The sequence below is a fragment of the Aspergillus luchuensis genome, chromosome 1 (assembly GCF_016861625.1).
Source record: "Aspergillus luchuensis IFO 4308 DNA, chromosome 1, nearly complete sequence".
Lineage (NCBI taxonomy): Eukaryota > Fungi > Ascomycota > Eurotiomycetes > Eurotiales > Aspergillaceae > Aspergillus > Aspergillus luchuensis.
Genome location: NC_054849.1, coordinates 2,728,239 through 2,755,557, shown reverse-complemented (window position 1 = coordinate 2,755,557; position 27,319 = coordinate 2,728,239). Strand labels below are relative to the sequence as shown.

Sequence of the window (27,319 nt, the reverse complement as noted above, 5' to 3'; positions counted from 1 at the left end):
GTTCATCTCATTCCGGAACAACCCCAGGCAACCTCCAGATCCCGAATCCGCCAACAGGTTCCCCAGCCAGTTTCAGCCTCGATGCTTTGGATCAGCCTGATGATCTCTTCATGCTCTGAAACATGACTGAAAAGCTGTCCGGCAATCCACAGTGGCTGAATGGAGTTGTTCAAGCACCCTTGGTGTGGGTTTGCCAAGGAAATACCACAAATTCGACGAGCATGCCATAGAGGAAACAAAGTTGGCGACCGTGGAAGCCGAATATCCTTGGGCATCATCTTCAGCAACAGTATGCATGCAGTGTGGTACAGTTGGTTCGACGAGATAGCAGCCCAATGGACGAACAAGATATGAGGGAAAGGCTTGCGGTTGACTGTCTGCACCGGAAGAAGCTCGCTAGGACGCTCGGACAACCAGCATTGTAGGTTATTCCAAAGGCTGATCCATCGTGTGCGGAACCTATCTGGAGTACACCCATTATCTTCACCTAGTTCCACGAATTTTGTACGATCGGACACCAGCTCAGTCGCTTTGACGCACAAATACACCGCATAATTTGCATGCATATCTGGGGATTTGACACTCTGAAACAGCTGATGAGCATCCTCTGTCTGGCAGCCTTCAGGAAGCCATTTAGAGGGGTGTAGCAGCGTGGTCTGTGTGCCATCTGAGATCAGCGCACCGCACAGATCTGCTCCGGTCAGAAAAGATCGAATTATACAGTACAAAAGGAGAATGCTCAAAAAGGGATACAATGCAGCTCTAGACTCACCCATTCTTGCATAACACCAAAACACTGCCTGTAGAATGCCCTGGCTGAAGCCGTGGATTCCAAACGCATCAAACAACGCGGCGCAGCCTTCAAGATGGCGACGCCAATCCTGGGCACGGGCAGACATCATCTCTAAGCAACAGAGAAGCACACATGCTGCTACAATTTTCGGGTCACGTAGTTGAAGAAGCGGGCTCAGCCGTCTGATAGCTTCTTGGTACAATTCGAGGCTGTCAAACCAATTTCGAACTCCATTCTTGCGTTCGATCTGACGAGCAGAAATGGCAAGCATGGCGTAGGAAAGAGCGGGAAAGGAGCGAGCCAACACGGGAACCTGTTGACGAAAGGTGCACTGAGAGTCGAACATGTCCAGCTGTTCCTTCTTTAGTCATGCATCGATAAAAGTCGTCATCTACAGCACATACCCAAGGTGCTACTTCTGCCACGTAGTTTTTCAGATATTCAATTCGCCTCCTGCTCGACAGAGAAGACTGCAAGAGCTCCCCTCTCCGTTCTGGCTGGTATTTGTTCGAGGGTGGTGATTGTTCGGCTAGTTCAAACCTTCCCACAACATCTGGGCTGGATACTCGGGTTGGAGCAGTTGAGTTCGCGAGAGAAAATAGGATGCATCGCAGCTCTTCCTGTGAGGCCAGGTAACCGGGATCCTGCGAGAAGCCATCCTGGGTCCAGCTAGCGGCTGGTGACTGAAAAGGGTCACTGCCGATGGGCAATGTCGGAGAGTTGTGCTGATCAGCGTAGTAGTCTGCTAGGTGGTAAGGGCTCTGCAGTTGGTCCCATGCCGGCGATTCTGAACTGTTGTCTGCAGGTACTGGCTCGGGTTGCTCTTGTAGCGAAGTGGTCCGCGCACGTTTCCTGGGTGTTTCACCGAACGTGGTGTCGTCCATGCCGATGATGCTAGATCATAGGAGATAACACAGACAATCAATACTCTGTCGAAGACATCGTGAGCAAGCGGTTGTTTACAGAGCAGTAGGAAAGTCTAACGTTCACTTACTGGGGCGAATAGTTGTGTCAACATGTCAGTCTAGTGCTTTAGTTAAGCCAAGTCTCCATCTGGTTAGTCAGAGTCAAGTATGAAGGAAGCTTTGAGTAATGAGGCCTCTTTGATTCCCAAGAGCGCCGTCAAAGTAGAGATCAGACCATGAGGAAAGGAATCGGCAGAAGCAAAGAGCGACAGCCGAGACGCAGCTCCGCATGGAGTCCGAAACGGGTTTAGCGGGATGCGGGGTAGCATCCTGAAGATGGAGATGAAAGTGACTGAACATCTTCAATAAAAGTACGCCAATGTGCTATAAGCAAACATCCATCATTATTTTCAATATATACAAAGAGATCCGGCATAAACGGTTTGAATTCGAGAGTATCCGCCGAGGTCAATTGACTCGCACTGAACCATGATGGAATCTGCCATTGAGTGCAGCAAAGAAACATGTCCCCAAATGCAATGGTTTATACACAATAAGCATAGTAGATGTACGCCATGAGGAAGAAAAAAGCAGAAATACTTTCAAAGATATAGAAAACAAGCCTTTAGCACGTGCAGATATCCAGCTTTCTACATTGACGGTGGCTCAACTTACCAAGTCCGTCTATACCTTAAACAAAGATACAATACTCAAGACTTCGCATTCCTTAAAGCATATCATACTCTTCCAACCGTTACTACTCACTAGAGATAGAGACATCTAGACCAATGCAGCTGTATATTATCCCCAAGGTTTATCATGACCACAGCTATACACTCTATAACTCACGTACTATCTATCCAACGCACTTCCACATCCCAACCTTCATCCACACACACCCACAACCATCAAATGACGTCTACTGTCAACCCTAACCCAAGAAACCACCGCAAAAAGAAGACCATCCCAAGACGGCACGGCAGCATCCGATCTGGTCGCCAACCCCGGGCCATCATTTCCCCCTCATATCCGAATTTGGTCTAGCGCCCCAACAATCCGGGGTAATCGTTGCCACGACCTTCCCTTTTGAGTAACTGGCCCAAGAATCAGCATCATGATCGATGACGAGGGTTGTCTTTTGCCGGCTGGGTGACGATCTTGCATGCCATCTCGGGGTGGTGGTACTACCGAGATTCTACTACGATTCCATGATTCAGTAATTCGAGCCGTGGCTGGGGGTGGACGGGGTTTGTCCGATGTCACACATACCATCACTACTACCTACAATGTACATATATAGTGATGCATCGACCCATTTCCGACTGGAGAATTGAACCCAAGAGATTGAACTTGAATCAAAACTCCCTACATGCGACTTAAAATAAACTAGAAAAGGGATAAAGAACATGCCAAAACTCAACCTCTTCGGCACCGGCTTCGTCCTCCAAGCCGCAATATGGGCGGCTTGTGGCATGGCATTCATTCTCTTCGGTATAACCCCCATCCCAGCCAACACCCCCCCAATCTAATTCCCATCTGTTCTAACAAATACTATGCAGGCTACGACCAAGGCGTCTTCTCCGGCATCGTGGAAAACGACGACTTCCTCGCCACCATGAACCGCCCCAACGACAGCCTCGAGGGGATCATCGTATCGATCTACAATCTGGGGTGTTTCGCCGGCTGTATCGTCAATTTCCTACTTGGAGATTGGCTGGGCCGACGGAGGGCGATGTGGTTTGCTATGGTTTGGGTTATCGTATGCCACCCCATTCTTTGTACATCAGTGATGTGATTTGCTAATATTGTGGGTATAGATCGGAGCAACTCTTCAATGCTCCGCGTTCTCCGTCCCCCATATGATGGTCGGACGATTCGTGACGGGCATCGGAACGGGCGTGGAGACGTCGACGGTGCCGATGTATCAGGCGGAATTGTGTGAGGCGAGTAAGCGCGGGAAGTTGGTGTGTAGTGAGCCGTTGTTGGTTGGGGTGGGGATTGTTATTAGGTATGTTGTTCCTTCCCTTCGGGTCATTGCAACTTGTGGCCTCTTTCATATGTTGATATACTGACTGTGGTTAATAGCTACTTCTTCGACTACGGGATGAGCTATGTTGGTGGTCAGATCGCTTGGAGATTGCCGATTGCGTGTCAGATGATTTTCGCTTTTGTAAGTATAATATTATGTGTCTTACTGGAGTTTCTGGCTAATGCAGATTATCTATCGATCTAGGTGGTCATTGTTCTGGTGTTTGGGCTGCCCGAATCACCAAGGTACTGCTACAAGGAAGGTCGCAACGAGGAAGCACTGCAGATCTTAAGTGATGTGTATGGGCGCCCAAAGGATGACCCGAAGATCCTGGCAGAGCAGGAAGAAATCCTCGAGGCTATTTCCGTGGAGACGAAATACGGCGAGTACAAGTGGAGGTATGTGCCCACCTTCAACATCGCAATTCGATGCAAGCTGACGAGACCAGAAATGTCTTCAAGCGGGATGAAGTTTCCACAGGCCACAGAGTGTAAGTCTCGCGTCTTATCTATCGCGAATCATCTGCTAACAACCGCGCAGTCTTCTTGCATACGGTATGCAATTCATGAATCAGATGGGTGGTATCAACATGGTCGTGTAAGTTGGGCATAGAACTCACCTCGCAAAAATCCTGAAAGCCTTGCTAATTGAAACCCAGATACTACATCCCCACCGTACTCAACACCAATGTCGGCCTGGACAAGAATCTCTCCAATCTTCTCGGCGGCTGCGTTCAGATTATGTTCGTCGTCGGAAGTATATTCCCCACCTTCTTCGTGGATCGCGTCGGTCGCAGAGCCCCCATGATCTGGGGATCATTCGGCCTGGGTATCTGCATGATGATGGTATCCATCCTGCTCAGTTTCAAGGGCCATGCCAACGAGCATGCAACTTCGTCAGCTGCTGTCGCCTTCTTCTTCGTGTACATGCTCATCTTTGGCGCCTCGGTTAACTGCATCCCCTGGTGCTACGTGCCCGAGATCTTACCCCTCCATGCGCGCGCCAAAGGAACAGCCGTGGGTATCTCTTCGAACTGGATCTGGGTAAGTATTACTCGTAAATCCCATATCCTTCCACGACTAACAATCATTCAAATGAAAAGAACTTCTTCGTCGTAATGATCACCCCCATCATCATCAACCGCCTGCAATGGAAAGCATACCTCATCTTCATGTGCCTGAACTTCGCCTTCGTCCCACTAATTTATTTCTGCTACCCGGAAACCGCCAAACTAACCCTCGAGGAGATCGACTACCTGTTCACCACCCCAGGAAAGAGTGCCGTGCAAATGTCCAAAGAGCTCGTAAAACAGCGAAAGCAACACGGCCATGTACCAGGCCAACGACTGACGCGACACACGGACGAGACCGGCTCCGAGAACATGGAGAAAAAGCAGGACAGTGTTGTCGCCGGGGTATCGGACGAGCAAGTCGAGCAGGTCTAGGAAGGAAGCGGAAGCCAGGAGCGCGAGGCAGGGAGGATGAGAAAATAAAAAAAAAAAAAAAATTCGCGCGCGTCCGCTTGTATGATCAATGTACATGAAATGAATGTATGTATGTATGGCGCCTGCACATGTGGAGGGGGAGAGAGAGGGCTCACAGGAAATCCGCTGTGCTGGCCACGGCGGGTTATCTTTTTCAAGGGGTAACCAGTATGAGGCAATTTCTAGCAATTAAAGCACTCAACTTTCATGCAGTGGTTGCAGAACACAAAACAGAAAGGAATGGTTCGCAATGCAATGCGCCCGTGGTAGTAAGTAAGATATCCATCCAATGAAGTGGATGGGATTTAGATCACTCAAAGGACCGCCGGGAAAGGCTTGTACAACACAAGTATCCAGTAGCATCATTAGGCTTACTGCGCACGACTTGAAATGATGATGAGAGTATATCGCCTTGTGCGCCGGAAAAGGCTTCGATAAATGATTATCTTTCAAACCAGCCAGTTCGGTCGGTCAATCAGTCAGTCAGTCAGTCAGTCAATCACCGAGGACCCCGGGAAATAACTCAGTAGTACAAGTCAGCGAATGCAGGACGTTTGAACAAGAACGAACCCCGAGCATCCTGGACTTGTGGCGAGCTGGCGAAGGTTGTTTTGAGACCGCCGGACCCATGCAAGCCGAGAAGAGGACGACTTACATATGCACATACCTGGGCCCTCAAACCCCCTCCCCACCATGCCTTTGAGTAAGAAGAAAAAAGGAAAAAAAAGTAAAGCTGGTGATATGTATGTACCGTATGCAAGATGCATTTGGCTCAAAGTTTATCAATCTTGAACATTACATTATGATTATATTATACATGAGGGATATCGGGGACCAAAAAAGCCCTTCCCCCCAAGGGTGGATACACGCGGTGAAGAGTTTTGTTGTTGTTGTTATTGCTGTTGCTGCTGAGCTATAATGCATCAATGGTAGTGAGAAAAATAAATTGCGGTGAGCGTGATGCGAGTCCCCAATGATGGCAGCCTAACTGTGCAGTTATTTTCCGGGAATGATGATGGCGCGGCAGGATGGATTTGGTTTGGTTTGACAAATCTGGGTTTCCTTTCTGCTTGATGGGTGGATGGATGGATGGATGGAATCCGGGAATATGGGACAAGCAAGCAAACAAAGAGGTGGGCAGGGGGGGACGAAACAGAATAGAATAGATGGGAATGGGCGGGGATTGATGGTTGGGTTGGTTGGTGGAGATGCAGATGGAGAGAGTACTACTACTACCGAGCAGAGTTCACTGGTAGAGTACCCTGTAAATAGTATCTATCCCTATTCCTATCCCGAAAGATAGATAGACTGATAGTATCGTTACTATCTTCCTTAGATTAGCCATTGTTGTTTGACAGGAGCGGGTCCCTTCCTTTCCCCCATATCTACTAAGTGTGACATGTCACATTCGATGAATATCACGCTGCTTTTAGTGTCCAATTACGATATTCGGGGGCGACTACCGGTCTAGCGTGGCCGGTAATTTGGCGCTAGACTCGTAGTCTTTGTCCGGAGCTACTTCGAAGCACCCAAAGAAGGCAAAGGGATTGGGATGAACTGGCCCCGGGGGTTGAAGAATTAGTGTGACTGTGCCAGCTGCATGGCTGCTTCAAAGAATAGAAAAAATAAAAACAGGGTCGACGAGGGGGACAAACAGCGGAGAATAACCTCGCCCAATCAGCCCTCCTTATCCGCATAATTCGGATCGCGCTTCGGCCCATCAAGCGAGGTCAGGGGCTCCACAGCTTATATGTATCCAATTCCTGCCTGCGAATCACCGGCCGTAAGTCGGTCTGAGCTTTCCTGGCCAAGACGTGAGTGATAGACTGATCAACGTCTGGCGATGGTTAATCCACCGAACTGTGATAGAGTAAAGTAAGTTGTGCCCACCGTCGGACTTGAAACCGGCCACCTGTGTCGGGGTGTCTTCATAACCCCGAGACTGGAACGGAATGAACGCGAAGATCATGCCAAAACCAAAGAATAAAAAAATAGCAGAAATAAAAATAGAATGAAATAATCTATACATAACACGCATGCAAATGAAAAACGACTCATAGAAGCAAGAGTAGAAGCGCAGTCGAAGTACCCAGGGTAGCCCTTGCACGTTGCATTCGCAGCGCTGGTACATCTAACGAATAGACCACTTCCCAACCACCGGTATAGATCTGTGCAGAAGACAGGGTCCCGATATTGACTGGTGATTTGTGTGGTGTAATTGACTGATCCGGCCTGATCATTGGCGCATCGGCATTCCATCCCTCCCGTCAAGTACTCTTAGTGCTTGGTGCTTAGTCCGATAGCAGATGAGGGGACAGGCAGCCAGAATGTAGCAAACAATATGGCTTCATATGCATAGGTTGAAATGCCATTCTCTACAGCATGACATTCCATTCCACAAGATGGATTTTCTCAAAATTCGGCATGTAGAACAGCCTCAGATCGCATGGGAGGGTGGGCGATTCGTACAGCCGGGCTCCAAGTGGACCAGAGTGTCACTGATCAGATCTCAGCTGGACAGCCTCCTTGGGCTGTAGGGGTTCTAGCCACTCCATTGGTTGAGCCATGAGTGAACGATAAATTTTCTTTTGTTTTCGAAATTGTTTATTAGTTTCCCCACTTGGCCAACAACCTGCGGCTGATTGAGTACGACACCATGCACAACGACGAAACTCTTGCATGAGTAATTAGCAGACACCCGTTTGAAGCTAGACGGGCATATCACATAAATCAGGATATGCAGAGAGAAATACAATGTGGCTGTTGAGAACGCCGTGGGTTGTGCAGATCGAGGATTGCGTCCTGAAGCCCGCCATATGCGCGAGACGGGCTGCAGCCGGCGCTAACTCGGTAGCGTACTCGCATCGAGCATCAATTTAGATTGAGTGTGACCTATACATTGTTAGCATCAGATGGTAAAAATTCGGAGCTGATCTTTTGTGCTGAGAGCCCACTACGACTGCTCTAGCTCCAGAGGGAATGTGTGGGATTAGGGATGGAGAGAGATTGATCCTCCCGGCCTCCCAACACCAGTCATAATCCATTTGCTCTTTTGGCCATAGGACATACAGCAAGGGCCCGGTTACCGAGAACCCCGTCGTAGCTTGCATAAAACGGTCTGTTGTATGCATCTCAAATGCTGAGTGGTCCTTTCGGGGATTTGTGGAATTTCTCTGTCACCTTTTCCCTGTCCAATCCCTCCTCCCCCCCTGCTCTGCTGCTCTGCTGCTATAGTTCACGTCTCTCTTTCCTTTTTCCTTTATCGCTCACATCTCAGCCCTTGTGGCATGCATCACTCACTCTTCCCACCCACCTAGACGATTTTCGGTATAGCCCAACACGTATCTATCACACCAAGGTAAGGAGAGCTGAAACCCTCCCTGGTTGAGGTTCCCCTTAGCTGGGACCCCCAGATGCAAGTCATCGACGGGAAGATCCGAGTCATCCGAATAATTGCTGCGGCGGACATGACATGTTGCCTAAACCAGGGTCCATGTATGATTGATCTTTGGATGCATTGAGTCCGGCCAGGTCGTGTCTCCAATCAATCGGTCCAGACTAAGGTGAAGATCTCCCGATGGGAACATAGGTCGCCTGCCCCAGGAGGCGTAATGGGGGGTGGAGGGGGGGGGTGGACACAAACAAGTCCAGTTTTGGCTATATATAGGTGGGATGCTCGGGACCGACGAGTGAACTCTGTCGAAGAAACAAGTCTATAATCCTTTGAATACCCTTCAGTTTGATTTCTACTACTTTCACATCACAATTGATCCTCTGGTTGAGAGCTTTATACTTTCTGTTTCTCCTTGTGTTGATCTCATTGCGAAGCCGTCACCATGCCTGTGAGTTGCTATGTGTGTGATTATCTTTTTGCGACCGATGCTAATGACAATACTAGATGCCCGGAATGAAATGTCCCCATTGTCTTTCAGAGGGGACTGATGTTTGGGTCATCCCCGGCAAGAATTGCCACAAGTGTGGAACTGCAGTTGGTTGATTGGGCGGCCAGGTGAGATGGATTCGATAGATATACTCTTGGGCGCAATCATACTAACACCAAACCGCAGTCCGCTAGAAACCGCTTCAAACTCTGCTTGGAAGCAGGTCAATCCGACTCCTGAGGATGGGGAACAAGGACCGGAAACTCTTCACTGCCTTCTAGAAAACATTCGAATTCCCTGCGACTGTTATTGATATCGCGCGATTACCTGTTGTTGTTTACAATGATTGAAGAATGCGAGGCAGACGGCAGGATCGGCTGGGAGGAAAGTGAGAAAGTGACAGGTACAATATCCCAAGCGTGGAGGTACTAAGAGAGCGCTCCCTGCCGTGGGATTGCAATTGGGGGGTATGAAACGAGAGGAAAAAATTCTCTTCCTGTATAATATTTACGATAGACTCTTTAGACACGAAATATAATTCTGACGCATTGAACGTTCATCAACAGACCAGAAACTTGTGTTAGTAAATCAATCCAGCGGGTAGTAAGTAATCTTGGCCTCGGTCCAAGTTGCAGCTCTCCCCGCAGATCAACCACCAACTTTCTCCAACTTCCCATCTCCCACCTGACATTCCACGAAACATCACCTTTTACTCTGTAAACAACACAAAGAACACCCAAAATGCTCATAATAGGCCTCACCGGCTCCATCGCGACCGGCAAATCCACCGTCTCCTCCATCCTCTCCGCCGCACCCTACTCCCTCCCCATCATCGACACCGACCTGATCGCCCGCAAAGTCGTCGAGCCCGGCACCCCAGGCTACAAAGCCATCGTGAACTACTTTGGCCCAACCACCCCGGATCTCCTTCTCCCAGCATCCGATCCCAATGACACAACAACAACAACAACAACAACCACAAACCGCCCCCTCAACCGCCCAGCACTAGGCCGTCGCGTCTTCGGCACCACCGAAGCCCGCAAGCGGGACCGCGCCATCCTCAACAAGATCGTGCACCCGGCCGTACGGCGCGAGGTCTACAAAGCGCTGCTATACTACTATGTGCGCGGTCACTGGGCGGTGGTTCTGGATGTGCCGTTGCTGTTTGAGAGCGGGATGGATCTGCTGTGTGGGACGGTGATGGTGGTGGGGGTTTCGGATCCGACGGTGCAGATGGAGAGGTTGAGGAAAAGGGATGCGCATCTTACGGCGGAGGATGCGGAGAATCGAGTGAGGAGTCAAGGGGATGTCAAGGGGAAGGTGGAGAGGGCGGAGTATCGGGGGGTGAAGTCGGCGAGGGGCGTGGTGGTGTGGAATGATGGGGATAAGGGGGAGTTGGAGAGTGAGGTGCAGAGGGCTATGAGGGTGGTCAGGAAGAGTACGCCGCAGTGGTGGGCTTGGATGTTGTGGTTGGTACCGCCGGTGGGTGTGGCGGTTGCGATGTGGAATTTGGGGGTGAATTTCTGGTTGAAGAGGGGGTGGGAGAAGAGGGAGAGGGAGGTGAAGGCGAAGTTGTAGCTGTAGATATAGCTATGATTATGGGTAAGGGTTTATGGGTGTGAATTGGTGTGCTGGTGCTGATGCTGGATGTAAGCTGTATGGTTCGTGTTAATGATATTACATGCTGGTGATAAACGCTGGATTGCTTAGTCGTCGTCTGGAACACCTGCTGGTGACTGCCCAGGGAGGTATAGCTGGTTCTCGGCGTTCAGTCCCACGCTGGCAGCATGATCAATTTCACTCAGCCAGAATTCTCCTTCACCTCTACTCACTGCAAAGGCAGGGTGTGACCATGAACATCTCGCTTTGAGCATTCGGGTACAGAGCTTTACAAGATAGTGCATTTGGTGCGAAGGAGTATGTATCAATGTGTTGAATTGAATCTGTGGATGAATACTGACGAGTGATGAGTATGTCAGGTTCTATCGCTGGTATCTAGAATACGCGCTAAAGATGTGCTTCTGCTTCGATGAAATGGAATACTGGGTGGAGGTGGACGAGCGAAGTCCTGCGCTATACCGTAAACGAGAGCAGCGTGCAGATAGCTCATCGCTCCCTCCCAACGTTTACCAGCAAGGATCCCGGCCAATCGACCCGAAAAGACAGTATAATACCACCCTTCAGACCCGTCGTCAGCAGTACACTGGGGACATTCCACAGAAGCGCGGTATGTAATGCAAGTACTCAAATTGATCGGGCTGACAAAAGCAGTTCACCTAGTCCCAAAGAGTGAGCTCTTGGAGCTGGGCAAGGAGGCCTGGCTTGAGCGCCGCAGAAAACAAGCGCAGCTCCAAGAATCTTGCAGACAACTCATGGAACGCCAAGAAAAAGATGAAGAGTCTCGTCAAGCTCAATGTCAGCCAGGAGAGAATACTCGACAGCATAACACGTCCTCATACCAGTACACCAACGGCCAACCTGCTGTCCGTAGGTTAGCAACATATTCTGCCAGATACCTGTACGGTCCTACTGCCGACAGAGTAGAACCAAGAATGAATGCAGTCGTCGACTATGATAGATCAAAAGACAAATATCCTGGCAGAAGCCAATGGTATGGCACAGCGCCTAAGAGTGGTACCGATGTCCACCCGTTCTCATATTCACCTATGACGGGCTACCACGACCGAGCATATGAGGCCTACCAGGCTCATGATCACGCCCAAGCGAGGGTTAACGGGACTTATTGGTAAGGCAATGTCGAATCTCATCTTCTGGCGAGCAAGGCCCGGAACATACTTGTCTCCAGATGTGTCGGTTATCCAAATGTACTTTATTTATGTTTGCGCTTCTTTTGCTTTTTATCGTCGCCCATCGTCGAATGTCTTCCACCGGAGATGCTTGTAAGTTGTGACAATTTGACGCGATGTGGCTTGTTGCTTTCCTTCTTAATCATCGCATCAACATCATCATCATCGGACTCGGCCTCGGTTTCACCAGTCTACAAAATGTCAGAGAAATGTTTAATGTGTATCATGTGATCAAACAAACCGCGGTCTTCTTCTTTCGTTTGAAATTGCCGTATGCTTGTCGGCCACCGACAGCCATGTCATCGTCGTCTGCATCCAGCGAGCCATCCGCGACAATGAATGGCGGCGGCGCAGCATACTGAGCAACCGGCTCCGCCACACCATAGTCGAGCACCCATTCTGTGTCACCGGAATCTTGAGCCTGGCGTGCAAGTGCTTCCTTCCGTTTTTCCTCTTCTTCAGCAAGGGCAGCCGAGATCGCCTCGAGATCCGACTTGGGAGTACTGATGGGACTTTCAGCGGGGCCGGTGGACAATCTCTGTCGCTTCGGGGGAGTAGAGGCCTTGGACTCGTCGGTGGATGCGGGCTGAGATGTTTCACGGGCAGCATTTGTGGCAGCAGCACGTTGCATGAACTACGACATGGTTTTAGTATGCTTAAAACGGAAAAAGAAAATGAATTATCAAATTGCTAAACATACCTTCATGGTCAGCAGCCGCGAAGACATGGTCTTCTCTGGCTTGGAGCCAGAGGTAGGTGAGCCCCTCATGACGAATGCGTAGAAGATGTAAATGCAAAACCGAAAACCGTCAAAAACAAGCAGAAATTGAAGTCATTCAGAATTGAAGACCGACAGCCAGCAGAATGGCCGTGATTGCAAAGCCGAAATTCCCAGGCGGCAGAATCCCACCGCATCAGCCTCAGGAGCGCCGCCGATTGGCCGGCGGCTCAAGCGTAGCAGCTCCCGCAAACTGGAAACCTCATCCAATCTCTCTCCAACCCGAGTCCTTTCGTCCTCACCTCCGCTCCATCCGCCAGCTACTCTCGCGTCCCATTCCGGACCTCAATTGCCCAGCATGTTGCCCTGCTTCCGCAGCCGGGTCGCGACCCTCTCCTCCACCTTCACCCCCCGATTCGCCGCCCGGGCCAGCTACTCGACCACCGTCCCTCGCCTCTCCGAGAACTTCATCCCTGCCAACGACCCGACCCCGCCTACCGCTAAGCCGAATGTCTCTGGCACCAATGCTACTCCCGTTGACGCCATGGGCGGCTGGGATGCTCCCCTGAGGGAGGAACCCGAGGCGGGCGAGCGCACCCGTCACCTCCAGGCTCCCAACCGGGCCACCACCTGGGCTGCCAGCCAGCAGCCGAAGGAGAAGGCCATGGTTGGTCCTCGCTTCGAGCAGACGATAATGGAGTTGCAGGTGCGTTGTTAAAGACCTTCCTCCGCCCAGTTCCGGTCGATTGGTCGTGTGGGATGGGGAATATCAAAATCACGACAGTATCGATATATAAGACACGAGACGCTGACATTTCCTAGCCCCAACCCTTGGCTGCCATTGAGCTCATCCACAGACAGCCCGTCCGCTGGACGAAAAAGCGCGTCGTCAGCTGTGACGGTGGTGGCGGTCCCCTGGGCCACCCCAAGGTCTTCATCAACACCGACAAGCCCGAGATTGCTACCTGCGGCTACTGCGGTCTTCCCTTCGTATGTTGCCACTGAATTGGTATCAATGATGCGTGCTAATAATGTACAGGCCCACGAGCAACACCGTGCCTACCTCAAGTCCCTCCCCGCCACCAGCTACCCTCTCGAGCCCACTGGTGATGCCGCCGAGGTGAACGAGAGCCAGCGTGTGACCGAGGGTGGATTCGAGCAGCGGTAAACATTGATTTTATAGGCGTTGACGATGTTTTGTTTTTATCCTTTAGCCATACGGCTGTTGTACAGATGTACCAGGTCAATGAAGTCGTTAGATTGAATGTTCCAATTTCTAGGATATATAGTCTGATATATCCACACGTACGCCATCCACTCTACACCACTCAGACATATACTCTACACATTCACAACCGCACTCCCCCACCACTACCACGACCATCACAACCACCAAGTCAAGCCTTCTCACCCTGAATCGTAGCAACCACCTTCCGAGAGTGTCTCATGGCCCTAAACTCCAAGTACCAAATACCCTGCCATGTGCCCGTAGCCAAGCGACCATTCGAGATGGGAATCGTAACCGAAGCGCCAATCAATGCGGACTTGATATGAGCCTGCAAACACACGTAAGTAATCAGTATAATCCTTTTCCTCCCCTCTCCCCCAACTGCTACTATCGCCAAAGGATCAAAGATAGTAGGATAAACGCACCGGCATATCATCCTCCCCCTCAGCCGAATGTCTATAAAGATTCCCCTTCTTATCATACGGAGCGATGCGATCCAGCGCATCGCTCATATCCGCGCGCACATCATCATCCCAGTTCTCGTTCAGTGACAGCGCGCAGCTCGTGTGCTGCACGAACAGGTTCAGCATGCCGACCTTGTAGTTCTTGATCTCGGGGAGTTGCTCCAGCACGTGGTCCGTGATGAGGTAGCTGCCGCGTGAGCGGGCTGGCAGGGTGAAGGTTTTTTGGGTCCAGGACATTGTTGTTGTTGAGGAGTTGTGTTGGGACTGATTTGTTAGCTGTCGCTGTTTGGGTGTGTGGTTTTTTAGGTTGCGGGGTTGGGTGGTGGGTGGGGGGTTGTGAGGGAGGGAGGGTGGTGGATGGGGGAGGGTGATTTAGTTGGTGAGTCGTATACTAGGGAGGACATACAGTTATTTCTGTGGGAAGGGGTAGGAATTGTTGATGAAGTTGTTGTTGTTGTGATGTTGTTGGAGTGAGGGATTGAATTTCTGGTGGGGGAACCGCGCATCGACGTCATTTTCAGGTTCCCGATTGGGATGGATGGATGTTGATTATTTATCGCTGCAATACTACAGGCTCATTCTGGCATGACCTTCTATTCATCAATTGGCTTCTGCGTTAAATGTTCACCATCTAAAGTATATACATCTGAGGTAGCTATGGCGCAGAGCATACACTCTCCTGTACATATGGTGGATTACTTGTCGCTGACCCCCAATCTGTACTGTTGAATGCTATCCCAGCTGCGGTCGAGTTATCCGATCGTATCTGTACGAAGTTAGCTGCCATACTTCATGTCCAGGAATACTGAGACGTACATAGTACTTCTGGTCGACAAAGTGCCACCAGTCATCGCTGCGAAAGGCATTATCGAGTGACTGGCTGAGCGGATCAACCCAGGTAGTCAAGACGGTGTCGAAATGTGCATGCTTCGACCACGACACATACACCTTTGGATGGTCATTATTCTTGACACCATCGGGAGTTCGAGCGTCTCCAGCGTTGATTTGTTCTGTGGTCAGCGTGCTATGGATGCTGCCCCATGCCAGATTATGGTAGCCGCTATGGGCCGACAGGAGTGCTCGAGAGGGTTGCCAGGTGTTGTTCGCATTTCGTGAATGGATGATGACAACTCGTTCCCAGTCACTGGTCGACCAAGTCAGACTGCCTGTTCAACGAGAACGGGCAGGCTACGCGGTGTCTTACTAGTCATGGCCGGTGTCAATCAGATCCAGCACCTCGGCCCCGTCCTTCTCATAGAACAGGTTATACACTACCCGCACATCGGTCTCGTTGCACTGCTTGAACGTGTAGTAGATGGGGAATGCAGGGCCAGGGCTCCCTGTTGCTACTCCAGGTTTGCGACATCCACAGCCCACGTCTGGATACTCGCACTGCGGTGCAGCGGGTGTTTTGTGAGCTGCGTCGTAAATGTCCGACGAGTTGGGTGAGCCGCTGAAAGCCCAGGTCGGATAACAGGGTGGTTGGTCCACTGCCTGGCCGAAGAACCAGAGAGGTGCGTAACGGGTAGCGAGCTCGACAGCGCCCTGGTTGAGGAAGTTGTTCATTTCATCGTTGGATATCTGTGTGACGGCTGCCGCAGGTGCGGCGAGAAGAGCCACTACAGTGTATTTGCTTTTAAGGCACATCATGCAGTCTTTATATGGCAAGAATCCTACTCTGAAGAGCATCTATCTAGGTATCGCGGCATATTATATTCGATGTTCGCGATGCTATCTGGCTACGGCTGGCTGACCCCGCCCTACACTCCAGGTCTTGCGGATGAATCTGGTGCCTACTGACACCCCGGATGATCGATGAGGATGGTATCGTGCTGAATTTCAGGGGTATCGACTGGATTAGTTTGGAAGTTATCAGCTGCCGGCTAGCATAGCTGCACTCGTGGTCACTGCAGCTGGTTGGGTGCCAGTCTTCCCGGCTCTCACATGCTCGTGATGACTACTTGAAGTTCTCTAGCCCTGTCGATCACCCTGATTTAGAGCCGGACAGGGACTTACACAGTAGGAACATGTTTTCAATCTAGTCGATTTTATTGGTCCGATGGTAGTATCAGCTGCTCGGGAATTTCTGGCAAGGCTGAAGCCTAATCATTGCTCATACTTCGTGACAGCTAAATAATAGAGAAAAACAAAACATGCATATCTACATCCGGCTTCGGGGGCTATTATTCTTCCCATCCAGTCATTCCTTCTTGCGGCCTTGCTCATCCAAAAGATCACTTTGCTCATCAATTCCCGACCACTTTGGCTTCCCATCTGGAATATCCAAGACTCGCTTGCCGTAAAAAATATGGCACCTATACGACATCATGAGCATCATGCATTCTAAGCCGGCACCCCAAGGACCACTCACTCTGGTTCAAACGTCTCGCGCCAGTGCTGCCGATGTTCATCATGATCAGCGCTTTCGATGGCCTGCGGAAACATCAAGCAGACATTCCGTCCCTCATCCATAATAGGGGATCGACAATAGGAACAATACACCTTAGTCGGAAGTTTATACTCCTGGGTGTCATTCGTGGAGGAGTAGAACGACAGGCCTTCAGCCCCCTTCGTAAAAGCGAGATCAGATTTATGGAAAATAGCCGCCCATTGGAATGGCGCGCCTACACAGTCAGCATGTTTCAGCCACTACTACCGACACGGTAGACATACCATGCGTCACTTGACAGCCCCGACAGTGGCAGAATTTAGACTTCAATGGTCGGTCCCGGCTTAGTTGATAAGTCACCTGGCCGCATTGGCATTTCCCACGCCATTTCACGGGCCCGAATTCCTCAGGGGAGCGGATGCTGTAGGGCGGACGCTTTGTCCAGTCGTCTTCGCCGGATTTGGATTGGTTGTTCTGGGAGGGATAAGTGGCGCCCACATCGGGGAGAGGATCGCCTCCGTATTGAGTGTTGTTTGCCATTTTAGCTGCTGTCGGCTGGAAATGGATGAAGCTGATGCGGTTGAATAGGGAGGGTGGCGTTCGGAGTGGCAGGGGTCTGGGGTGGCAGAGGAAGGGTCTAGGAAGTCGCATAGCCTGGAGTAGTATGTACACAATTATATAGACTACTCTGGCAGTGTACTACTAGGTGGAGTGGCTTGGTTGTCTGCATGATGGCTATTTATTTGTCCTGAGGGCTGGGTTGTTGGACATGATGTCATGGCGATGTAGTTGACGGGGCCCTGTTTTTTTGGTGAGTGGCCAGAAGAGGGCAATGGATCAGAGACTGTTCTGGATAAGCTTATTTTAAATTATGATGCAGTATTCTATTGACAGTATGCAGCAGTGGTAGGTAAGTTGGTCAGTTGTTATAGGGTATATATAGACTGTTGGAGGAGTATTGCTCATGACCCCATCGGGTTAGTGGCACTCTTTGAGGGTCACGCGTCGAGGACCGCGCGAGAATCTCTCTCAATTCTTGGATCTTGATTTTACTACATTCATCAGCTTTGGAGGAAAGACCCTTCAACCCTTTCCAGCCATTATGTGGTGGATTTTCAGCCCTGCTGCAGCCACCGGCGTCGGTCGTTGAACTGGGATCAATTTCCGCCGAGACCCTCTGGGGCAAATGGGACCAAAATGCCAACCACCAAGCAATCCCTGAGGCAAACATGAAACACCCGCCTGCCCCCCTTATATGAACCAACTGGGGGACATGTCTCCCCTCATTTCGCTTGCTAATGTGATGAGTCCTGCGCCAATTGCCAATCAAGCGTTTCAAAAAAACGGTGCTCGGCCCCGGCTTTGACCAGCGACGCGCTGGAATGGGGACGAACTGCGGGTTCATGCAGCGACTTCACATCACACAGCTTTCCCGACACCAATCAATCATCACCGCGCTGTTGATTATTCACTCGCTCTTGCATCCTTCCCACGCTGCCTTTCTCTCCTGGCTCCCTAACGGTCTCTTTGTTCCACCGCTCCATCTCCCCTTTTTAACTTCGCTCCTCGTTCCCTCCAGTCCATTGCAACCGTCCATGCCGCTTGTCTGCTCACCATCATGGGTTTACTGAGCCGGCTTCGCAGGCGGTCCAAGAGCCATAGCCGCGCGGGGAATGTGGCCACCTCCTACGACCACCTTTGCCTTGACTCCCACCACACTTTCGCCGCCCTCGACCTCACAAAGAAGCTTCCCCGACCGCTGCTGGCTCGCATCTTCACCTATGTGTGTCCGCACACCATCGATTCGAGCTATGATACCTCCGAGGAGTCGATGACAGAGGATGGCTGCATGCTCTGTGATATGCGCGACCTGGCACATTGTGCCGTGGTCTGTAAACGGTGGTATCTGGAGGCTCGGGCTTTGCTGTGAGTTTCTTTGTTCATTAATTCCGCTCTCTGCTGATCGCTGGTTTTAGTTACGCTCACGTCCGTATCGACGCCGTCCACTACTGCGAGCTCGAGGTCCAACTTGCCGCCAAACGAAAACGCCACTCCTTCTTCGACCGCAATGGCGAAGCGATCGATGCCCCGCAAGTACGCCTGCAGCTGTTCATGCAGACTGTCCGAGATTCGCGAGACCTAGGGCGCATGGTGCTCTCCCTACGGATGCCGTACATGACACGCGAGGCCAGCAAGGCGGAGATTGCGCGCACCATCTCCGTGACGCCCAACATACGCTACGTTGACCTGCCGGCCGGGATATACAGCGATGACGCGTCGTGTCTGGCGTTGAAGCAGGAGCTTATCGGACGGTGTCCGGATTTGCGTCGCATGACCTACCGCCACGGCGCCGAGGGCAGCTTCTCGCAGCTGCCGGAAGCCCGTCTGTGGCAGAATTTGGAGGTGCTGGAACTCTCTCGATTATACATTGAGCCGCGGCTTCTTCGCATGGGGCTGGCCTCGTTTCCTAAACTCCGCGACCTGACCCTCGACGACCTGCCGTGGCTGGATGACTCGGCATTTGACCTCTCCGACACTCTCCCTGCTTTCCCAGCCGTCCAGCGGCTGACCCTTCGCGATACCCCGAACGTCACGGCAAGCGGGCTTGCCGGTGTTCTCTCCCTGCCTTTGAACCGCACGGAACTACAATATTTGACACTGTCTGCGACGGGGGTGCTCCCATCCACTCTGCACCAGATCCTGTCGGCTGCGCCGCAGCTACACGCCCTATCAGTCATTCAGGACGTATCGCGGTCCTTCCCGACCGACCGGGTTCCGCCGCTGTCTTCCCGGTCGCTGCAATTACTGCACTACGAGATCACCTCGCCGGCGGGGTCGTACGGCCTGCCGCCAGTAGCTGCATCCTACTACACGTACCTGATCTCGTCGCTCATGTCAAACTGCCTGCCAGGACTGCGTGACCTGTACGTCCGCGACGCCAGCTTCCCAGAGACACTGCTGCTGGCGCCGCCCCCGCGACTATTCGGTGGCGGCGAGGGCGGACCACAGTTCTTCAGCGGAGGAATCTCGCAGCCACTAAACGTGTATAGCAAGGGCCTGGACGAGCTTGAGTGGAACTTTACGCCGTACGAGCCACCATCAACACGAGGACGGCGCGATGGCACAACCCGACCGGTGAGCTTCCACGACGCGCAGCTCAGTCGGTCATGGGGCGGAGACGCACGCAAGAGCGTGCTAGTAGGCAATGGATTTGGTGGATTCCTGGCAGTGCCGGTAGACGATGGACGACCAAAGAGCAGCGGGGGATGGCGACGCGAGAGTCGACAAGATTTGTGGAGGTAGCAGCGAGGTAGCATAGCGATTGGAGCGATATAATGATAATGACTATACCTACATCCACATCCCCACGCTCCCACCATACTATATATATAGTAACCACCATCCCCATCACCAACCCAACACTCAATAAGGAGAGAGAGAAGAAAGATTGAACTAACATTCCTCCCCAACAACCAAAACCGCCACATCATGCGCCTGCAACTTCACCTCATACTTATCCTTCACACAACCCACATCCTTCCCAGTCCACGCATCCGTCACCTTAAACCCTTTACCTTTCTTCTCCTCCTTTGAATTCTTACTCTTCAACTCAGGCACCTCCCCCCAAAGCGCCGTACGAGTCTTCACCCCGTCCTCCGAATTCAACATCAACACAAAGACCTCCCCAGAAGATGTCGGCCCAGACCAATACTCCGCCGGATGCTCCGGATCAAACGTCCAATCGGGATTATATCCCCATTTGTACGGGTACGCAGGGCGACCGATCACATCGTCTTGGTGGAATGTGAGCAGGGGTTTGTTGAGGAGGATGGAGAGGTGGGAGGTGTCGATGGAATCCAACTACATATAACACCATTCTAAATCAGCATATGTCCGTCGGGTATATATAAGGGGTAAAACGGAGGGAGGAATACAGGCGTCCCAATAATCAACGGCGCCTTCATCATGGCCCAAAGAGCAAAATGCGCTCTATTCTCAGCGAGAGTCAAATTCCCATTCCCCACCTCCAGCATGTCCGGGTCCGGATAGCCCCAGAAGTTGGCGTAGTTCATGTAAAAGCTGTTTTCGTTGGCGATTTCGGCGATGCGGGTCCATGTTGCTGTCACAACCAACCTCCTTTATTAGTATATGTTATTCATGAGGAGGTAGGTATGTAGGTAGTTATAGAGTATGTATGTATGTTTGGAGTTAAGGGGGGTAGGGGTAGGGGTAGGGTATACCGGTAATATCTCCCGACATGCGCCAGCTATTCCCCGTTTCATTCCCCCAAGCGTTCACATCCGCTTGGCCCCAATCACATAGTGAGTAGAGAATTGTTCTGTTGACACTGAGTAGGGCATCGCGCATGCGCTGGTACCGTTTCGCTGTGGTGGAGGTGGCCCAGTCGTATCCTGTGGGCGCAGCATCGGTCAGGTCCACGCAGGTGCCGTTGGGGTAGTTGGATCCGTCGGTGCTGTCGGGGACGCAGTAGGTGTATTGGTCTGTGAGGTTGGTGGGGACGCCGCAGTTGTCGTATTTAAGGTCTATCTATTCCGTCAATGGTTGTAGGACGGGAGGTATGGGGGAAAGGGGGCGTACAGTCAACACCCCATTCAGCAAACGATTGCGCGTCGATTTCTTCGTAGCCTAGACTGGCTGGGTAGCCGGCGCAGGTGGTGAGACCGGCGCCTTAGTATTTATATTACATTTGGTTAGTGTGGTGATCTCTCTGGAGTAGAGGGGCTGGTGTATGTGCTCACTGCTGTAGATTCCCAGTTTCAGACCCAAGGCGTGCACTTGGTCTGCGACGCCGGAGATGCCGTTGGGGAATTTGTCGGGGTCTGGGATGATGCGTTTGGTGGTGGTGTTGCGGCCGGATTTGACGGACCAGCAGTCGTCGACTGTCTCTGTCAGTCAACTGTGCCAATGGGTAAAGGGGATAATGGGGGTGGGGGTGGTGTACTGTTGATATACTCATATCCCAGATCCTTCAACCCCAAATTGACCACTTCATTGGCAGCAGTCACGATCTTGTCGGCGTCAATGTCGCAGCTGTATGCGTTCCATGAGTTCCACCCAAGGGCAGGAGTGCGGCCCTACAATTGATGATAATCTTCTTGTTAGTCGAGAGATAGACATGGTAGGAATGAGAGTGACATACCACGCCATCAGGTCGAACCAGGGCTGTAGCTGGCACTAACAGTACGGACGAGGTGAGAAGCCACCGCATCTTGCTCAGTTTTCACTCAATGGATAGGTAGGCAGACACGGTGAAAGCAGACAGATCGGTGAACGAAAGGGAGTGAAAAAAAGCATAGCTTATGTAGCTGAGCTGGTCGTGCGGGGAACAGTCAATGATGCACCTGCAGGTCCGGTTAAGATCTGCAGGCGAGGCCAATAGTGTCCGGATTTGACTTCACCTGATTTAGGATATCTGAAGCAGACGTAAGCATTGCGTGAAATAATGGTTCGGTGTTTGCATTGGGACAGGTTACCGGAAGTGCCGTGTTGGATGGGGAATAGTGTTGCTGCAGGTTGATGCAGGTTATATTAAGTGGTGATATTGTTTGACTTTGACGGACGTGGACTGCGGGGTTGTGCTGGCATTTGTTGAAGGAATTAGTAAATGTAAATCGTAATTATTTGGGCTGAGATATCAGTAGATATTCTCTGGTACATCTTTTGGAGGTATACTGCGATTGAAACTGATGAACTCTCGGGTGATCAAGTTTACTACTGCCAGGCAAGCGTCATGTCACCGAAGCTTCAAAATGCTTGATCGTACGATGACGGACTGAAACAGGCAAAGATGGACATGGAAGAGTCATGTAAATGCACCAATCGGTGTCCCATGCGGGGGTTCGACAGCAGGCCCTAAAATAGTCTGCTCAACGTCTTGGACACGCCCTAGAACTACGCAGTCAACAACTGCAATAGATACATATTCTATAGCCATAACAGCACACTCATCAAACTTCATATCCACCCCCAGACAACCCCCTCAAATACCACTCAAAGGTTCTCCCCTCCATCCCAAACTCCCCATTATGCACCTCCCCCGGCGGTCTCCAAAACCTCCCAGCCCCTTGCATCCCCTTGACCAGGATCCAGAAATCATCCGGAAATGCTCCCTTCCCTTTTACCTCCGCCGGCACCCTTTCCTTATCCTTCCACACCTCATCCATTAGACTGATCGGATACACTGTCTTTTTCACTTTCTTCCCAGAGTACCTCTCTAGTAACTGTGCAATCTCATTATACGAGATACGATCACTCACGAAATTCAACGTCCGGTTCTCCGACCGTTCCGGATGCTTGATCGTCCCGACAATAAACTCTCCTAGATCATCAATGTGCGTAAAATCAATAGTGGCGTCCGCGTCGCCGAGTATATGCAGCGTGTATTCGGATGCATGAGGGTTCGTCCACGGACACCATATCTCCTCACGAGACTGGTTGTAGAAGTCCCCGCAGCCGATAAGGGTGTATGTCATAGAGCCTGATTTTATAGCTGGATGGTGGAGACAGGCTTCGTTGGCGGCGGATTTGGTATTCCACATCTGTACTTACATCATTAGTATTCAGTGTATAACAAGGATCTATGGAGCATGAAATTTATTACCGGATGAAGATACCCAACTTCATCCCCCGGCGGCCGATACACATGATGCATGCCGTATTCACTAGGGTAGAATCTCCTCACACCAGCCTTTGCTCCAGCATCTTGGATCTTGGATTGTGCTTGCAGCGCTTTACCGTTCAAGGCGCTGATGATGATCTCGACATTGATGAGATAGTGGACGAGGTCGTCTGTACTGCAGGAGAGGATATCCACTGATTCAGTGGATAATCGACTTTGTTGCTCTGCTGTGAATTGCTTGTTTATAGAGCGAGCAGTGGATTCGGATTGCGGTGAAATCAGTTGCACCACCTCATGGGAGGTCTTAGTGAGGAGGGTGCGCAAAATGGACTGGCCGATTTGCCCGGTTGAGCCAAAGAGGGCGATTTTCATGATGGTAATGAGATAGATTAGAAGTATATGCTCCGATTATTGTTGTGGTAATTGCTATCTCATCTGATTCCGTCGATCAATATATGAACATGGCCATTACGTCATGGGTAGGTATGCACTCGGTTCCGCATCTCTTGGATTGCTTGATCAACAGGACCCGAAACTATAACATCATTTTTGTCGGGATTCACTTCCCAGATTTTTCGTTGTCCGTGTTCTGGTTCGAGATGGTCGCGTGTCTCTTCCTGATGTCCTTTTTTTGGGCTGGCCGGAGGGTGTTGACAAAACCCACACCTTGGTGATGAGTTTGTTTGCAGATTACCTGATCGCTAAACCAGTACTTCCTCGAGTGGAGCAGGCTAGAATCTGATTTAGGTTTTATGTGGTCATCAGTGTAGTGCATCACTCTGCTGGCCCTGAAGGCTTTGCTCAAGATAAACGGACACTGGGTGAGACTTTAAGAAGATTCTATTGGTCTCAGTTTCAGAAGCAGGGGATAGTGTAATTGAGCAGGTGCTATATACAGTGTTCTCCAAAAGGATCGTAGCATGGCAGAGGGGTTGTGTATATACAAACAGGGGAAGGATTCAAAAACAGTATTGGGTAACAGACATCGTCACACAAAGGGTAATAACGAAGCGCACGTTGCAGACATCGCACATCTAAAGCAAAATTCACTCATCATCGTACCGACAGTAACATCCACGGCATCAGTTCAATGCATATGGAGGCAGATCAGCCGGAGGGAAGCACCGATCAGTCGCATTGGGATCATTGCCCCACCATGAAGGAAATGACAGATTGGGCAGATTGATAATGAAGATGCAAACCTGTAGCAAGTTAGTCATGGCACAATCGAGTCAGCGAAGACAACCTACCAAGGTCATGAGCTGCGTTCCACAATCAAGACCAACACCCGTCAAATAGTTGTACTTTCTCCACCATACAGGGAAATACCGAGGAAGGATGCCCATGAAAAGAATGCAGGCCAGGAAAGACATGAAGAAGTTAGTAGTCGGGTACGTCGGAAACAACATGCCCCCATAAAACATCAACGTAGGGTTGAACCAACGCTCCATGTCCCACCGGGGCTTCCACTTCTGCACAAGCCAGGTAAGGAAGACAGCCCCGGCACCCACGAGGAACGAGTAGTACACCCACGGGTAGCGTTCACCAAAGAACGCCTTAGGACCCAGGATGCCCCAGATGATGGAGTTAGAATAGTAAACACGGCTTTGCACAGCATCCCAGGCCGCTGAGGTCCGCTGGCCAATCAGGTAAGGCCGTTCCCGGTCTACGATCAATTGCATGAAGCCGTAATTGATGAATGGACCGAGCACGGTGCCCCAGACCTGACCCCAGAACATCTCTCGCTCCGGAATCTTCATGTAGAACCCGAACTTATAGTCAGAAATGAGGTTGAGGTTTTGCTCCAAAACACAGTAACCGTACGTATAGGCTGAAAGCACGGCAGTCGGCTTCCCAGGGAACATGGCACCCGCCAGTAAATCACTGAACGAGCCCATTCCGACCTGTGTGTTGGCCACTGCCCACAGAATGCCGTTGGGCCAGGTGAAAATAAACGAGAATAGACAGATGACAATGAGGCCCCACGCGGACAGCTTCATGTTTCCTTCGTAGCCCTGAGCAATAGCGATCACTGCGCATATTCCAAGCAGACTAAGATACCACCAGTGGGGTACCCGCTTTTGGAAGGACATAAGCTTGAGGTAGGGGTCATCATAGTCGCTGCGCTTGTTGTTCCAGGCGTTCTTGAAATCCTCCCAGCCCGATTTGCCGTACCACAGGATTGCGTAGGTCATAGAGGCTGTAAGGGCGGCGAAGGTCCAGAACCAGTAGAACACGTATGATGGGGCCCAGTAAGGCGACCCGTACTCAGCCAGCGCAGTGCGGTTAACCTCAAGGTTGGACCCAACGATGGCCGTAACGTCGTAAGTGCTGCCATTGGCAGTGTAGGTACCTGTATCCATTGGTGCAAAGTTCTGTGCGTTCATGGTGTTGGTAAAGTAGATGGCGGGATAGATTATCCAGACACAGAGAATGATGAAGATACATTGGTTCATACTAGACCAGAGCGGTGTATAGTATGGATACATGTAGGTGATATAGTTCCAATCAAGCGACAAGTCCAGAATACCCTATGCTCAAAGGTTAGCAGCCAATCTTGACTTTGCAAGTATGGGGATGGGGACAGACAAATCCGTAGGTACCCGAGCCCAGGACAAAGGCCTTCCAGTTGCCATGGCCAAACCAGCAAATCAGAGGAAGAGAGCTCAGGAGAGGAAAGATGAGCTCTGGAAGCCACTCATACACAAAGGTGACAGAAGCGATGATGGCAAAGTACTTCAAAGCTTTCTTCGTGACGGATGGGTTCCGATGCATCGCATTGAACAGCGCCACGTTGGGCAACACTCCGGGATAATACATCTTCGGGGGTCGGACCAGAATATCACGGAAGAGACCCGCAAAGCCATATCCGATCATTTGAGAGGCCAACAAGAAGAACATGGACCACCCAGCGTTGAGCTTTTCACCGTAATAGAGTTCGATGGCAGACAAGGGTCCCATTCCGATAGCCGTGTAGCACTGTTTCTTGTCAGCCTGACAAGGGCCCTATCACCGTGAAGGGAAATTCACTTACACTACCCCAGTAGGCCACAACAATAAGTGCATGCTCCTTAGCGTTCCAGGGACCTGGATTCATCGACCATTTCCATCCAAAGAAACTGAATTGCCTGGTGGGTAAATACCGAGCCATGGCATCACCCATGCCCCAGGATAACAACTGGACGGCATAACTGGTGATTGTGTTGTAGTACGGCTTGAAGTAGTAGAAGGTGGAAAGTGCGCAGCCGACAAGGACCCAGAAGGTAGACAGAACCCAAAATCGGAAGGTTAGGATCGGTTCACTGCATGACTTGGATATCAGCGATGCGATCAACTCTGAAAATTAAACGAGAAGCTCACGTCGGGTCATTGCGAAGATCTACCGTCTTAGCTACCAAAGGCATGGGATAGTCCTTCAGGCGGGGATCGATGAACTCGTCGCTATCCTCGGGGATAACACCCTCCCCGATGGGAACATCATTGATATTCCCCTTGAAGTCCGCCTCAGAGACGAAGCCCGGGGCGACTTCCACATCGTGGATGTCCGCAGACTCCTTGACCAGCAAGTCATTTTTCTTTTCATTCACCTCCACTGTGGGGGTGGAAACGGGACTGTCGGTTACCTCGTCCGCCATGCCAGTCTTGCTTTAAAAACGAGACGATCGCATTGTTTGAAAAGAACCGTTGCATTGAATCTGTGACTTGGTGGGGCCTTATATATATCGTCCGCTGTGCCAAAGCGCCATCTCGAGCAATCGTACACCCCGTTATCTGGAGGAAAGACGGCCAGAAACCGGATTACCGGATACGGGCCTGTGTGCTCGAAGAGAATGATAACGACTTGCTAGCCACTGGTTCCAATGATAACGGACCCTGTTCATTTCGCTAGTGAAAGTACTGGCTGGACTACACCATATGCGACGGCCAAGTGCAGTTCCCCGCTTCGCCGGTGATAAATGAAATGTCCGGCTTTTTCTCGTAA

At 51.0% G+C, this 27,319-nt stretch overlaps 13 protein-coding genes across 13 annotated transcripts; 5 read left to right on the top strand and 8 right to left on the bottom strand.

The window, feature by feature from the left end:
* Positions 1 to 2: 2 nt before the first annotated feature.
* On the bottom strand, positions 3 to 1,677 carry AKAW2_10952S (uncharacterized protein; the record flags this gene model as incomplete). Its single annotated transcript, XM_041692890.1, has 3 exons — positions 3 to 691; positions 773 to 1,145; positions 1,198 to 1,677. The coding sequence occupies 3 exons, from the start codon at positions 1,675 to 1,677 to the stop codon at positions 3 to 5; spliced, it is 1,542 nt and encodes a 513-aa protein (XP_041537671.1).
* A 1,427-nt stretch (positions 1,678 to 3,104) lies between these two features.
* AKAW2_10950A (putative MFS sugar transporter) lies at positions 3,105 to 5,171 on the top strand (the record flags this gene model as incomplete). Its single annotated transcript, XM_041692879.1, has 9 exons — positions 3,105 to 3,189; positions 3,258 to 3,457; positions 3,516 to 3,706; positions 3,784 to 3,868; positions 3,932 to 4,125; positions 4,176 to 4,217; positions 4,268 to 4,324; positions 4,386 to 4,770; positions 4,830 to 5,171. 9 exons carry the CDS (start codon positions 3,105 to 3,107, stop codon positions 5,169 to 5,171), a joined length of 1,581 nt encoding a protein of 526 aa, XP_041537670.1.
* Positions 5,172 to 9,832: 4,661 nt separating this feature from the next.
* On the top strand, positions 9,833 to 10,669 carry AKAW2_10949A (putative dephospho-CoA kinase; the record flags this gene model as incomplete). The annotated part of the gene is made up of 1 exon (XM_041692867.1): positions 9,833 to 10,669. The coding sequence occupies one exon, from the start codon at positions 9,833 to 9,835 to the stop codon at positions 10,667 to 10,669; it is 837 nt and encodes a 278-aa protein (XP_041537669.1).
* A 435-nt stretch (positions 10,670 to 11,104) lies between these two features.
* On the top strand, positions 11,105 to 11,841 carry AKAW2_10948A (uncharacterized protein; the record flags this gene model as incomplete). The annotated part of the gene is made up of 2 exons (XM_041692856.1): positions 11,105 to 11,318; positions 11,363 to 11,841. 2 exons carry the CDS (start codon positions 11,105 to 11,107, stop codon positions 11,839 to 11,841), a joined length of 693 nt encoding a protein of 230 aa, XP_041537668.1.
* An 80-nt stretch (positions 11,842 to 11,921) lies between these two features.
* On the bottom strand, positions 11,922 to 12,667 carry AKAW2_10947S (uncharacterized protein; the record flags this gene model as incomplete). Its single annotated transcript, XM_041692845.1, has 3 exons — positions 11,922 to 12,089; positions 12,140 to 12,532; positions 12,599 to 12,667. The coding sequence occupies 3 exons, from the start codon at positions 12,665 to 12,667 to the stop codon at positions 11,922 to 11,924; spliced, it is 630 nt and encodes a 209-aa protein (XP_041537667.1).
* Positions 12,668 to 12,974: 307 nt separating this feature from the next.
* On the top strand, positions 12,975 to 13,784 carry AKAW2_10946A (zinc-finger domain-containing protein; the record flags this gene model as incomplete). The annotated part of the gene is made up of 3 exons (XM_041692834.1): positions 12,975 to 13,322; positions 13,439 to 13,606; positions 13,656 to 13,784. 3 exons carry the CDS (start codon positions 12,975 to 12,977, stop codon positions 13,782 to 13,784), a joined length of 645 nt encoding a protein of 214 aa, XP_041537666.1.
* A 229-nt stretch (positions 13,785 to 14,013) lies between these two features.
* On the bottom strand, positions 14,014 to 14,545 carry AKAW2_10945S (YjbQ family protein; the record flags this gene model as incomplete). Its single annotated transcript, XM_041692823.1, has 2 exons — positions 14,014 to 14,172; positions 14,270 to 14,545. The coding sequence occupies 2 exons, from the start codon at positions 14,543 to 14,545 to the stop codon at positions 14,014 to 14,016; spliced, it is 435 nt and encodes a 144-aa protein (XP_041537665.1).
* A 418-nt stretch (positions 14,546 to 14,963) lies between these two features.
* AKAW2_10944S (uncharacterized protein) lies at positions 14,964 to 15,997 on the bottom strand (the record flags this gene model as incomplete). Its single annotated transcript, XM_041692812.1, has 3 exons — positions 14,964 to 15,074; positions 15,125 to 15,452; positions 15,513 to 15,997. 3 exons carry the CDS (start codon positions 15,995 to 15,997, stop codon positions 14,964 to 14,966), a joined length of 924 nt encoding a protein of 307 aa, XP_041537664.1.
* A 511-nt stretch (positions 15,998 to 16,508) lies between these two features.
* AKAW2_10943S (GFA family protein) lies at positions 16,509 to 17,348 on the bottom strand (the record flags this gene model as incomplete). Its single annotated transcript, XM_041692801.1, has 3 exons — positions 16,509 to 16,623; positions 16,680 to 16,932; positions 16,982 to 17,348. 3 exons carry the CDS (start codon positions 17,346 to 17,348, stop codon positions 16,509 to 16,511), a joined length of 735 nt encoding a protein of 244 aa, XP_041537663.1.
* Positions 17,349 to 18,315: 967 nt separating this feature from the next.
* AKAW2_10942A (F-box domain protein) lies at positions 18,316 to 20,000 on the top strand (the record flags this gene model as incomplete). The annotated part of the gene is made up of 2 exons (XM_041692790.1): positions 18,316 to 18,623; positions 18,674 to 20,000. The coding sequence occupies 2 exons, from the start codon at positions 18,316 to 18,318 to the stop codon at positions 19,998 to 20,000; spliced, it is 1,635 nt and encodes a 544-aa protein (XP_041537662.1).
* A 150-nt stretch (positions 20,001 to 20,150) lies between these two features.
* AKAW2_10941S (glycoside hydrolase family 27 protein) lies at positions 20,151 to 21,927 on the bottom strand (the record flags this gene model as incomplete). Its single annotated transcript, XM_041692779.1, has 7 exons — positions 20,151 to 20,558; positions 20,633 to 20,817; positions 20,939 to 21,241; positions 21,297 to 21,386; positions 21,458 to 21,598; positions 21,661 to 21,793; positions 21,859 to 21,927. The coding sequence occupies 7 exons, from the start codon at positions 21,925 to 21,927 to the stop codon at positions 20,151 to 20,153; spliced, it is 1,329 nt and encodes a 442-aa protein (XP_041537661.1).
* A 739-nt stretch (positions 21,928 to 22,666) lies between these two features.
* On the bottom strand, positions 22,667 to 23,709 carry AKAW2_10940S (uncharacterized protein; the record flags this gene model as incomplete). Its single annotated transcript, XM_041692768.1, has 2 exons — positions 22,667 to 23,257; positions 23,320 to 23,709. 2 exons carry the CDS (start codon positions 23,707 to 23,709, stop codon positions 22,667 to 22,669), a joined length of 981 nt encoding a protein of 326 aa, XP_041537660.1.
* A 710-nt stretch (positions 23,710 to 24,419) lies between these two features.
* On the bottom strand, positions 24,420 to 26,972 carry AKAW2_10939S (OPT family oligopeptide transporter; the record flags this gene model as incomplete). Its single annotated transcript, XM_041692756.1, has 5 exons — positions 24,420 to 24,539; positions 24,588 to 25,868; positions 25,927 to 26,316; positions 26,372 to 26,639; positions 26,698 to 26,972. 5 exons carry the CDS (start codon positions 26,970 to 26,972, stop codon positions 24,420 to 24,422), a joined length of 2,334 nt encoding a protein of 777 aa, XP_041537659.1.
* Between the last annotated feature and the right edge of the window lie 347 nt (positions 26,973 to 27,319).